The sequence below is a fragment of the Marmota monax genome, unplaced genomic scaffold (genome assembly GCF_021218885.2).
Source record: "Marmota monax isolate L192 unplaced genomic scaffold, Marmota_monax_Labrador192_F-V1.1 WCK01_AAM20220418_F8-fsc00113, whole genome shotgun sequence".
NCBI lineage: Eukaryota > Metazoa > Chordata > Mammalia > Rodentia > Sciuridae > Marmota > Marmota monax.
The window spans coordinates 2,688,543-2,701,217 of record NW_026694479.1 but is presented as its reverse complement, the minus strand read 5'-3'; the positions used below and the strand labels follow the sequence as shown (position 1 = coordinate 2,701,217).

Genomic DNA, 12,675 nt, shown 5'->3' with positions numbered 1-12,675 from the left:
CAGAATATTTACAACCACCTTACAAATAACTAATTTATTGTTGAAAGGAAGATCCTAGATAGGCAAGATGGTTGTTTTTCCACCACCCTCCACACTGAGAAGGATAGAGCATAGTCAGGTTTTAGATGAATATTATGCTGATATCATGCCAACCTTTTATCTTTACAGAGAGGCCAGTGAGAATGGAACTCTGAGCACAGTTTGTAACAAGCAGGACCGATGTGCACACAGAAGGAATGAAGTATGGATGTGAAAGAACGTAGGCCTTATTGCTCCCTCACCAAGAGCAGACGGGAAAAAGAACGGCGGTATACAAATTCCTCTGCAGACAATGAGGAGTGTAGGGTCCCTACGCAGAAGTCTTATAGTTCCAGTGAAACCTTGAAAGCTTTTGATCATGATTCTTCACGGCTGCTTTACGGAAACAGAGTAAAGGATTTGGTTCACAGAGAAGCAGACGAGTATTCTAGACAAGGTAGGTAATGGTTCTAGCAGGATGAGGCATGTTGCTAACTTGTAGGTGCCATGTTTTTCCCAGAAGGGGACATGATCATTTTTACAATTTTCATGTCCGACTACTTCTTATGCTGAGATGCTAGATGATCGCACCGTATTCCAGATTAGAGGTAGAAAGGCACCTGTGGGTACACTGGCTCCAATGCACAGGGTATTCCACAGTACCACATTCACATGTAAAGTTTATGGTTCTAAGCATGGCCAAATTTTGTGCACATATGCCTGAAACTCAAGTCTGTAGGGCTCCTTTTTATTTGAATGAAGGTGTTCACGATTATAGCTTTTATAGTTAGAACTAGTACAAGCAAACCAGGAGCTGTGGAAGAGGAAAGCTACCTGTCCCTCACAAGAAAATAAGAACTATGACCCAAGATAATCTCATGTTCCATCCAGCCCAGCTATTTGCAAGGCTGCACATTATCAAGAGCCTGCCATCAAAGGGATCCATCTTCTTTCTCTTAGGTAACCTTGTACATTAAGATTACACCTGAAAACATTCTAGTTTCCTGTAGAATAGTCTGCTGTGGCTTGATCATTTGCATACATTTCTTGAACATTTTTACATTCCCTTTTTTCTGTATCCATATCCTACCACTGGGATAATGACATCTGCATCTTGACTTCACAATACTAAACTAACCAATTTTTGTGCTTAAGACAGTAGCTTATTTTTTTAATATTTTTTAGTTATAGGTGGACACAATATCTTTATTTTATTTTTACGTGGTGCTGAGGATTGAACCCAGTGCCTTATGCATGGTAGGCAAGAGCTTTACCTTCGAGCCACAACCCCAGCCCAAGACAGTAGTTTATTTTAAGGGAGGCATTCATAGTTATACAGTTCATTTAATACAGTCTTGAGATGTGGGCAAAATTACTACTAATAAAAACAAAACCCTTTTGCATTCAAATCATGCATTACAGTTCACACAGAACTTACTGTTTCTTAGTTAATCTAATCAGGAAATTAGTGGGGAAGAAATAAATCAAACCTAAATAGTAAATAATATATTCATTCTTTTCCAATCACTTCACAGACAGTGTGACTAAGAATTTGATATTGGGCAGGAACAAATTTAAGAAAAAATTATAGTGCAACAGTTTGTTCAAAACTTTCCCATGTTTCTTTTCTGCATTGTGGAAAGAGCCTTCCCTAGCTAGATGCAATAGTATTCACTCAGCCACATCAGTTTACACCAAAGAAAATTCATTTGATTCCCTAAAGAGAGATTTTTTTCCCCCCTTTAAGCATGCCTTGCTGATTGCTGGTATCAAATTTTATGAAAAAGGATAAGATAGCTAAAGATTTTAAATTCATTTTTAGAGGAGACATAGAACACATATTTGACATATGTACTCATCATAAGTCAAGAGACTCAGTTCATTGTACCAATTCTAAACCTGATTTTTTCTCTCTTTCACACTGTCTACCCAGCTGAAATAGAGCATAAGTGTACATCAATCACCAATTAAAAAAAAAATAGGTAGTGTAGACAGGGATAGGATCTGAACCTAGCACGAAGACTTGCATTTTGTAATAAAAGTAACTCTTTAGTGCCCTGGGGTTTTTGTTATTGTTGTTGTTTTGGTTGGGGGGCTACATCGTGGAATACTATTAGGAGAAAAAAAGTAACACATGTGGTGCGATGCATTGAGGAGATTCATCTCCACCCCAAGCAAGCATTTAGTTTTGGCAGAGTGGAGGATGCTTAAACAGGTTAAAAATAGCGCACTGAAATTTTCACCTCCTAGGCAGCGTTAATCCAGTGCAGACTGTTGTTGACGACATTGGCTATACCATCTGTGGAAACCCTGGAACCGACGTTCTTGGGGACCAAATAGTAGTATTACTCAGCTCCTTGCAAGCCAGGGACTAGTGAAGGAAAAGGGGCACAACGAGGAGAAAGCGAGCGAGGCAGCAGATGGAGGCCTGGTGTCAGGAGCCCAGTGGAGAAGTGAGAAGTTTAAGAGCAGAAGTGAAAGGAAAAGCAGAAGTGCAGTGTTGGAAGGTGCCATGATTCACTGACAGGCTCCTCAATGAGAATGTATGAAAACATAAGTGGAACATACTGCTAATTCTGGCTAAGGTGAACTGATTGATGCCTGACTGTGTGCCAAGGCGCTGAGTGGGTTGTGTGTGCAGTCACCTGATAACTAGGTCCTCCTGGTAGCCTCCTTCCACAGAGTGAGACCCAGGAGGCTTGGAGATCCCCTGGCTAGTGAGCACTTGACCCCAGGCCAGACTACCTCTAGTGCTCAGGATTTGAAGCTCTGTGCAGAAAATAGGCAATTCAGTGTTCTAATTGCCCCTTGGAGTTATTTTTCTTCAATTCCATATTAAAGTGGTGGTAGAGTGAATGGTGAGAAGTGGGCAAATGTGAGACATATATAGGAAATAAAATTAATCTGAGTGTGTACTGGGGTGGGTAAGGATGAAGGTGGAGGAAGCATTGCAAATTCTTTTCCTTCCCTATGGTTTGCTATGGGGTATGTTTGTAGCAAGAGCCGTAGGTGTAGGAGAGAAATGAATAGGGAGAGTCTGCTATCAGATTATGGTTTTTTTTTTTTTTTTAAGCAAGCATAATGAAAAATCCTCCCAGGCTTTCATTTTCTTTGAACCTGACAAATGTCAATTTTTCCTTACTGACTATTATGCTGTGGGATTAATTATTTAATTGACAAAATGTGCTTCCTGCGACAGCTCCTGACATCATACACATAATAAAAATGAAAGATGGAAAATATTAATAGTAGCCAAAGATCTCTGAAACAATTCCAAAGAATCATGCTAATTTAGCTTGCCCGTGGAGTTTTAAAAGAGCTCGTCAGTCTTGCGTCCCCTTACTCCTTGAATGACATAAGGAAATGCCACTTCAGCTGGAGGGAGCAGAGACCCTGTTAATGCAATTACATGGAGAATTCAAATCTAGAAATGTGGTGTTTTTATTTTTATCCACCAAATTTATAGCCTATCATCAAACTTGATTTTAATCATTTTTTTATGGCTTTACTGACTGGCAGGTGACTACTGCTAATTACGTGTTATATTTAGATACTCTAAGGCTGGGGATGATTTCATTTTCACAGTATGTGTAATTTGACTGGATCTCACATAGATCTTCTCTCTCTCTCTATTTCAATCTCTTTGTGTGGTTTATGGGTGATGGAAATAGTTGCTCTCTCAGCAGCTGTGGAGCTCTCTGTAGGTGTGATGGGGTTAGGGTAACAATGGCGTGTTTTGCATTCTTGGATACTATTTTCTTTGATTCATCTTTGAAGAGAATTTATCCCGTCAGGTCTGAGACACATTTCTTACGAAACAGCTGCATAAGATCATACCACAGTTTTGGAAAATCGATAAAAGAAAAAAATTTTTTTTCTCTGCTTCATCTCTCTTGTGCTCTGCACATGCTTGTAGTATTCTTGACAAACAAGAATGCTGTCAACTCCAACAAGGAATATTGGCCATAAGGGCAAAATTTAAAAAGACATAGTGTTTGAAAAAAAAGAATATTTTTGTTCCACTAAACCGTACGTCTAAGAAAACCAACTTTGAGACAATCCTAACTCAAACTGTTTAATAGTAATCTGTGTTGGGGCTGTGAATTTCAGGATTTTAAAATGAAAAGATGGTCAATGAAAAGATCATTTATTCTTTTTTTAAATTGTTTTTAAAAGAGAGAGAGAGAGAGAGAATTTTTTAATATTTATTTTTTAGTTTTCGGCAGACACAACATCTTTCTTTGTATGTGGTGCTGAGGATCAAACCCGGGCCGCACACATGCCAGGCGAGCGCACTACCGCTTGAGCCACATCCCCAGCCCAAGATCATTTGTTCTTAATTTCTAAATTGGCAATGGGGAGAAAGGTTGTTGGTTTTTATACTTTAAGAATTGCATCCTATCTATGTTTACATACAACTGAAATCAAAATAGAAAAAAACATTTTCAAAGAATGGAAGGGAAGAAAGAGGAAAGCAGATTAACAAAGAATAGGCACTCCGTGATTGCTAGGTGTGACTCGCCTCTGGTGTTCCCTAACAGTGTGGTTCCAATTCCAGAAACTCCTCTCTTTGGGACTTGGCATTTCTTCATTTTTATCATAAGCAGTAGTGTCCAGTAACCTCCAGCTTCCACAAACATGGCTTATGTTCTGACATTATGACATTGCATAAGTATGGTTTAGGAGAGTTCTGTTAGGGAGGCAAAAGAAAGTAGGTCCCTTAAGTCCTGATTCTTCTTCTGCATCCTGAGCCCTAGTCCTTTATTTATTTATGTTTTGTGTGATTCTGGGGAGTAAACCAGGAGCCTCACACATGGTATGCAAATACTTGAGCACTGAGTTACATCTCCAGTTCTAGCCCATCTTTTATGCAATATTGCAGATTCTAGATGTGCCCCTTCTCAAGAAAGAATATTAGAACAACTTGGGCTCTCCTGTAAATATTTATCCAGGGTTCTGGCTTGATGGTGGCTTGATTGATGCCTCATTCACCCATCTCCCAACCAACCCCTTATCTCCTCTGAGCTGAACTGTCATCAAGGTTGCAAATGGGAGCTGAAAATCTATTAGGGTCCTAAAGGAACACTCTGATACAAGTGTTTTCGCTTAGGGCCTGGTGAGAGATCAGAATAGGGTAAAGATGGAAAAGAACACTGCAACTTCATGGTTCCAGAGAGAGAGAGAGAGAGAGACTGGCCTGCCTCTCCCTTGGATCTTGCCTGAAAGGAGCAGTTGGCTTCTTTGCCCCTCAGGAGTTGGGGGAACCTAAAAGATGCAGTTCTCCACTCTTGATATTATGAGAATGCCAGCTATGGAAATCAAGTAGTAGAAAGGCTTGTCCTTAGAGTCTAACATAACTTCCCACTATTTCTTAAGGCACCTCAGGAAAGTAATGTGCTTAATGGCAACCCGCAAGCAAGAAATGGAATAGGATGCAAGCAAACAGAACCATAAGCATATAATGAAAATGAGCAGTGGAGATGACAGATGACAATGTGAACTAAAATTAAATAATTACAATATGAGCACTCACAGAAAACCAAGAACAACAATAATTTAAAAACCACCACCAACACAACCAACACTGGCAATCAAATAATAGAGGGAGGGAAAAGCCATAATTTTAAAATTTAAAAATAAAATAGAATAGAAGGTATAGCTCAGTGGTAGAGCATTTGCTTAGAATGCATAAGACCCTAGGTTCAATCTCCAGTACCAAAATGAATACATAAATAAGTTGAAGAAGAGAAGGGTCATTGTTGAAATCCAAATGAATGGTTTTAAGGACAAAGTAGAAGTATCTAAACCAGAAAGCAAAATTAAGATAAACACACATGCATAACTGTGCACACACTCACACATACATACGCACATCCCTAAGTACACACCAGAAAAATTCTTTGGGGATAAAGACATTTCCCTTACAAAATTCTAAGGTTAAAAAAAAAATCAAGTAACTTTTTTCTTTTCTTTTTATAAAGAAAAATAAATAAGACTAATAATGATTTTCTTGTCTGAAACAATGAAAGCTAGAAGATAATGGCATAATGCTTTAGGGTGGTATATGCAGAGAAGACATTACAGAGAAGGAAAGATATCTTTTCTTAGCGATCACTAGGCTCATCACTAAGGCCCTATAACAAAAGGCAGATTAATAAGAGAAGAGCATACAAAGGTATTTAATTTGCACTTAATGTGCCATGGGAACTTTCCTAAGGAAATGAAGATCCAAAGAAACAGGTAAATGTGTGTATTTTAATGCTTAGGTCTGATAAAGAGGTGAATAGTTATGGAGAAGTATAGAGAGATGGAGTATGTTGTGATGGTAGTATAGCAACAGAGGAATCCTCTCTTTCCACCTACTAAAGTTACAATAAGTTCAGTCTCTAAAGCAAACTGACAATAGATATTAACGGAAAATGTGCACAGATTTCTCAATGTGCAAGCCTATAGGAGTCACATGAAATGTGAAACCCAAGGAAGGACCAGATGGTTGAAGCTTAAGCAGTGTTCTCAGCTACAGAAAGAAGTATGGGCATGGATCTTTTGGAGAGAAGTAGTGACAAAAAAGTCTGACCAGTAACAACTCTCCAAAGAATAAATAGTTGCTTATGACACACTCTCTCTGGGTGAAGTGTGGGACCTTGGGTGCTCATTTCCTGTGAGTTCTTGACTAGTGATAACATCAGGGAGGAGTTGAAGACAACTGAGCTCCTCCTGGAAGAGCTGCTCTTGGTCACATAAGGCAACTTCAGAGCGAGCCCCTTCCGGCTTTGGGAGGGAAAGGGGAGGTTGATTTAACAAGACCTGTTTGATCCGCTTCTTCTCTGCATTCTTGTGTTTACAGAGAGAAGGATGTTCCTTTCCTCTGGATATAGGAAGGGTACCTTTCCAATTGTAACCAAACACAATGGGTTCACCTCTTGATGAGTATAATACCCATGAGTACAACCAAGAGATAAAAAAAAAAGTGAAGAAAGATTTATTACTTAGAGAAAATAAGAAGGACTCTGAAGATAATTCTCAAAGGATTATCTCTTTAAACAAAGAAAGAAGGGGCTTTTATTGGGGAATTTTATACATAATTATATAGAAAAGACTTGTCATTGTAAGTAGAGGCCTATGCCTTCATGAGCATGCTCTGTTTGAGCTCAACATCATGTGTTCAAAAAATGCAAGACAAAAATACCTATGGGTGGAGAAAATCTAGTATTATAATGAGAAAGGGTAAGTCACTGTGACTCAGATTTGGGATGGTTCCTTATAAGTTTTCCTGGAGGGCCTTATTTGGAAAACAAAAAGAAAAACAAAACAAAACAACTTTGAAGGAGTCTTCATAGTCATTTACAGGGGCAGCAACTCTCCCCTCTCCACCCACACATAGATGGTTGCCCCTACAACTACCTGCCTGGTGATCAACACAATGAGGGCCTTGTGACCAGCTGTAGGGGAGAAAGTCAGAGAGTGGCCCTCCTAGGATTTATGACCCGTGTTCAAGGGAAAGAGATACAAGAAGGGGGAGAATAGCCTTTTGTCTTTGCTGTTTTCTCAAATGCCAAGGTGCCATATTTTGTGGTAGCATGTCCTGAACCCCATCATGCCATTCATCTCTCAGAATGAATGAAAGATAATTTGGGGGTACAAAAGATCCAGAGACTGTATCTACAATGGATAGAGTATATTCAGGGGGGAATACCAAGTTAGGCAGAATAGGTGATGAGCAATCAGCTTTATGGTATATATAGTTAAACCTCAAATGGTGGTTCCAGAACAGCTGGAGGGAAGCTTTAACAAATGCTGAACTAAAAGTACTTATCAATCTCAGCTACTCGGTAGTTGGGGAAAAGTGGTAGGGAAAGTTAAAGTCTTGCAAAATCCCATCTCATCTGAAGATGGAGAGAGAAGGAAATAGAGCTTTACTGGAGGTAAATAATTGCTCTTGCATTCATATAATAATGAAAAAACATGTATTTGAATTTGAATGTCAGAAAGGGAAGGCAATCATTAGTAGAATGAAAAAAAAAAAAAAAGCACAATAGACCTACCTAATTAGCAGGGTAAAGGCAATGGATATCAACCTGACCAAATTAGCAAGAACAGCTCCAAGGAAAAGGAAGAAACAAGGAAAATCACAAAGAATCGTAAAACAAGAAGGAAAGAATAAAACCTGCCACATATTACATGAAACATAAATACATGAATCTTGACATCAGCTATTCAATTGGTTCCTAAAAGTTACTGGCATTTATAAGGAATACACTTAAAATAGTTAAAAGAAATGGTTGAGAATGAAGAGACACCAGGTAAATACAGAGAACAGGACCAGCAGCATTAATATCAGAAAGGTGGAATTTATTTTAAAAACTCTATAAACAAGGAATTGCATATTGATGCAACCACTCTGGAAAGTGGTATGGAGATTCCTCAGAAAACTTGGAATGGAACCACAGTTTGACCCAGTTATCCCACTCCTCAGCATATACCCAAAGGACTTAAAATTAGCATACTATAGTAAGTGGCCACATCAATGTTCATAACAGCTCAATTCACAATAGCTAAGCTATGAAACCAACCTAGGTGCCCTTCAATAGATGAATGGATAAAAATAATGTGGTACATATACACAGTGGAATATTACTCAGCCATAAAAGAGAAAGAAATTATGGCATTTACTGGTAAATGAATGGAACTGGAGGCTATCATACTAAGTGAAATAAACCAGTGCCAAAAATCCAAAGGCCAAATGTTCTCCCTGATATGTGGATGCTGATTTACAATGTGGGGTGGGGGGTTCACTGAATTGAACTGGGGGAATGGAAGGAAGGGAAGGGGGATGGAAATGGGGAAAACAATAGAATGAATCAGACATAGCTTTCCTATGTCATATGTGAATACATGACCAGCGTGACTTCACATCATGTACAACCACAAGAATGGGAAGTTAGTCTCCATGTATGTATGATATGTCAAAATACATTCTACTGTCATAACTAAAAAGAACAAATTTTTTAAAAAGAAAAAAACTTTACACAGGATAAAAAGACCAATGAGCAAACAATAAAAGACACAGTACAGAGGGCAAGTCCTCTTAAATTATATACATTAAACAATGTAATAGCTAAAGTTATAAACCAAAACTATTAGGGAAAAAGAGATTGCTGAAACACATTATAATGGGATGCATTGATTCACCTCTTTCAGAATCAGGCAGATATAAAAGAAAAAATTGAGAAAGCAGTTATGTAATATTAATTAATTTTTTTTAGCTATTATATATATGTGTGTGTGTCAGATATCTATAATGTCAAGTAGAAATTGTAGTTTTTCACATTTGTATGGAATACTTTCATAAACGGATTCTGTATTTGGCGACAAAACAGAAACATAAACATTTAGAAAAGAAGAAACTTTATAAGCCAAAACATTTCATCCTAAATTTAGTAAAATTAGAAACAAATAACAAAAATATAAACAAATGAAAACAACATTGCCCTAAGGATTTTGACATCATTAATTATGATAAGAAGCAACAGAAAACAAAAAAATTCTACTTCCAAAATTTATGGGTGATAGTAAAAGCCCTATGGATAGGAAAATATATTGCTAAGAAATATATTTAAAGAATAAATATAAACAATAAATGTATATAAATATATTCATGTTAAGAAATTTATAAATATGGGGAAAATAAACCAAATGAAATAGGAAAAGTTAGATAATCAAAGCTGGAATTTAAAACAAACTAAAAGCTGATTCTTTACAAAGATTGATCGAGAGCCCCTATAAACAAAAAGAAGGAGAGATATTGAAAATATTTTAACAACTAAATGGGACTATGCTAAGCAGTGCACTTGAAAAATCTAGAATAATTTATTATTTCTCAGAAAATATGATTTAACCCAAATGATTTTAGAACATGGAGAAAACTTGTCAAAACCAATTATCTTAGAAGAGATTAGGAAGGTGATTAAAACAGGTGCCATTAAAAAGTACCAGATAGGTTCCTAGGTGAAATTTTTGTAACCTTCAAAGTACAACTAAGTTCAATATCAAAAAGCTACTTGACACCCCAAAAGATGGAATACATCAAAATTCATATTAAATTGCTATAGCCTGGACAGGGGCTGTAGCTCAGTGGTAGAACACTTTCCTAGCATGTGTGAGGCACTGGGTTTGATCCTCAGCACTACTTAAAAATAAATAAATAAAATAAAGACATGTGTCCATCTACAACTAAAAAAATAAGAATAAAATAAATTGCTATAGCCTTAGTAACAAAATTGACTTAAGTAGTACAAAATAAAAGCTATATAAACCAAAATTGCTTCTCATTATGTGTGCAAAAGTTCTAAACAACTATATTTATATTTCCAGCAATATATAAAATGTATAACATGCTAAACCGAATTAATAACCAAGTGGTTACTAATCCTTGCTGACAATGCAGGCTTTTTTCAATATAAGAAATGTGTTAACATAATTACATTAATTAATCAAAGTAGAAAAATATGATCTTATCAATGGATTATAAAAAAGTTTTAGATAAAATTTAGAAAACATTCTTTATTAAAATAAAACTAAGTCAAGAAGAAGAAACAAATATGATAGTCATGTGTAAGATGATTATTTTAAAAAGTTAAATAGCATTCAAAATGGTGGGATACTAGGACTTTTCAAATAAAATCAAGATCATATGGAAGTTTCAACAATAGTGTCACAATTACTATTCAACATTACTCCAGATGTTTTAGTAAATGCAATAAGAGAAGAAGTTCCAACAATTGATGTATATTTTGGGAAAAGTTAAAATTAGCACTTTTGTTAAATGTATGACTATAAACATAGAAAATCCATGTGTCTCTAGAAATAAAAAAATTGAATTTGATATGAATTTTGTACTTGAATGAATACAAGATAAATGTATTGATAACATAGGTAATATAGTTAATTTTGTTCTCATGGTTTCAGTCCATGGTCAGCTGACTGTTTCTCTGGGCCCAACGGAAGGCAGATCATTATGGTAGAAGGTTGTGTCCTAGGAAAGCTGATTAGCTAATGGCAGCCAGAAACAGAAACAGGCTGGGGAAGGAGCCAGGAACAGATATAGTCCAAGTCTACACACCTGCAGTGACCCGCCTCTTCTAGCCACACCTACCTGCCTACAATTATCACCCATTAGTTCTTTCAACTCTGATTAGGGGTCTGACCTCATCAGTGGATTAAGCCAGCAAATGGATTAGCCTAAATGCCCACCTCTGAACTTTCCTATATTGGGGACCACACTTCCAACACGTGCTTTTCAGGGGACAGTCAAGATCTAAACCATAACATATGCAATTACAGTAGTTACTAAGCAATCACTAACTCAATTTGGAAGTCAGAAAAAAAAAAAATGACCTATATCACAAAGGCAGCAAACACTATAAAATTCTTTGAAATAAATTTTATAAGCATAATATGGGACCCAAAATGAAGAGATCTGTAAACTATTATTGAAAGACATAAAACAAGATCTGAATGAATGGAAAGATAGGCAATGTTTTTGGATTGAAAGGCTAAAAGCATAAGAATGTCCATTCTCACTAAACAAATGTATAGAAGTCAAAACCATCAAATAAAATCCCAATGGGCTAGGGTTATTTTTAATTTTAATAAGTGATCTTATAATTCATGTGAAAGAATAAATGTCTAAAATTAGCCAAAAACATGTTGAAAAGGCAAATAGAATAAAATGGGCTTATTATATAATTTCTAAAATACTATGAAGCTTCTATTATCACATGTATATTTTGTTGGTACAAATAATAAATAGATTCAAGGAATAAACTAAAATTTCCTAGTATGTACAGAAATGTAACATAAAACAAAAAAATTTTTTTATTCAGTATGATTTGATAAATGGTGCTGGCACAACTGGTTATCCATCTGGAAGAATATAAAATTGGACCCATATCTCTCAGCATATTCAAAAATAAATTAAGATGGATTAAAGACAAATGTAAAAAAAAATAAAGCAATAAAAATTTTAGAAGTTAATTTGGGAGATTGACTAATACAGGAATGACATGAGCTATGAATAGCAGAAAACTCCCCAAACAGTGGCTTAAACACCTAAGAGAATTATTATAATTTTTTTTTTTTTTTTGCAAATAAATCCAAAGATAGATTGTCCAGGGATCAAAGATGCCATCAAGGACCCAGATTCCTTCTATCTTCTTTTGCTTTGCCACCCTTAGCATGTGGCTTTTGTCCTGTGAATCCCCAGGTGGTTGCTGTACTTTCATATTCCTGTTGAAATAACAATGAACGCAGAGGTGAGGAGGCTCTTCTCTGCATTGGACTGCTTCTTTTACTCCCCTGAGACTTCCTCCTACAACTCTTTTTTCAGGACTGTTATGCACGGCCATTCTTAGCTGCTGGAAAGGAAATGTGTACTATTTTTGCTTGCCAGTTTATATAACAGAAGGTGGCAAGGGGAAAAGGGATGTGGATCCCCACAGCATGGTCCAGGGACTATAAGTACACCCCAAGAGCAGGGGAGAGTGTTTTAATGGAAACAGAAAACTCAGAAGAAAAGATAGGTTTCTGTGATTATTTTTGCAGACCTTTCACATGTAAATGAAAATACCCAAAAACAAAATCATTACATGGGGAAAT

General features: G+C 36.6%; 1 protein-coding gene across 16 annotated transcripts in view; it reads left to right on the top strand.

The window, feature by feature from the left end:
• Tenm3 (teneurin transmembrane protein 3) overlaps positions 1 to 12,675 on the top strand; it is a 2,500,614-nt gene that overhangs the window by 2,053,663 nt on the left and 434,276 nt on the right. For all 16 annotated transcript variants that reach the window (XM_058571207.1, XM_058571205.1, XM_058571204.1 and 13 more), the window contains one exon: positions 169 to 475. In XM_058571207.1, coding sequence (XP_058427190.1) covers positions 244 to 475 — 232 coding nt within the window. In that variant the 5' untranslated portion in view covers positions 169 to 243. The remainder of the gene's footprint in view (positions 1 to 168; positions 476 to 12,675) is intronic.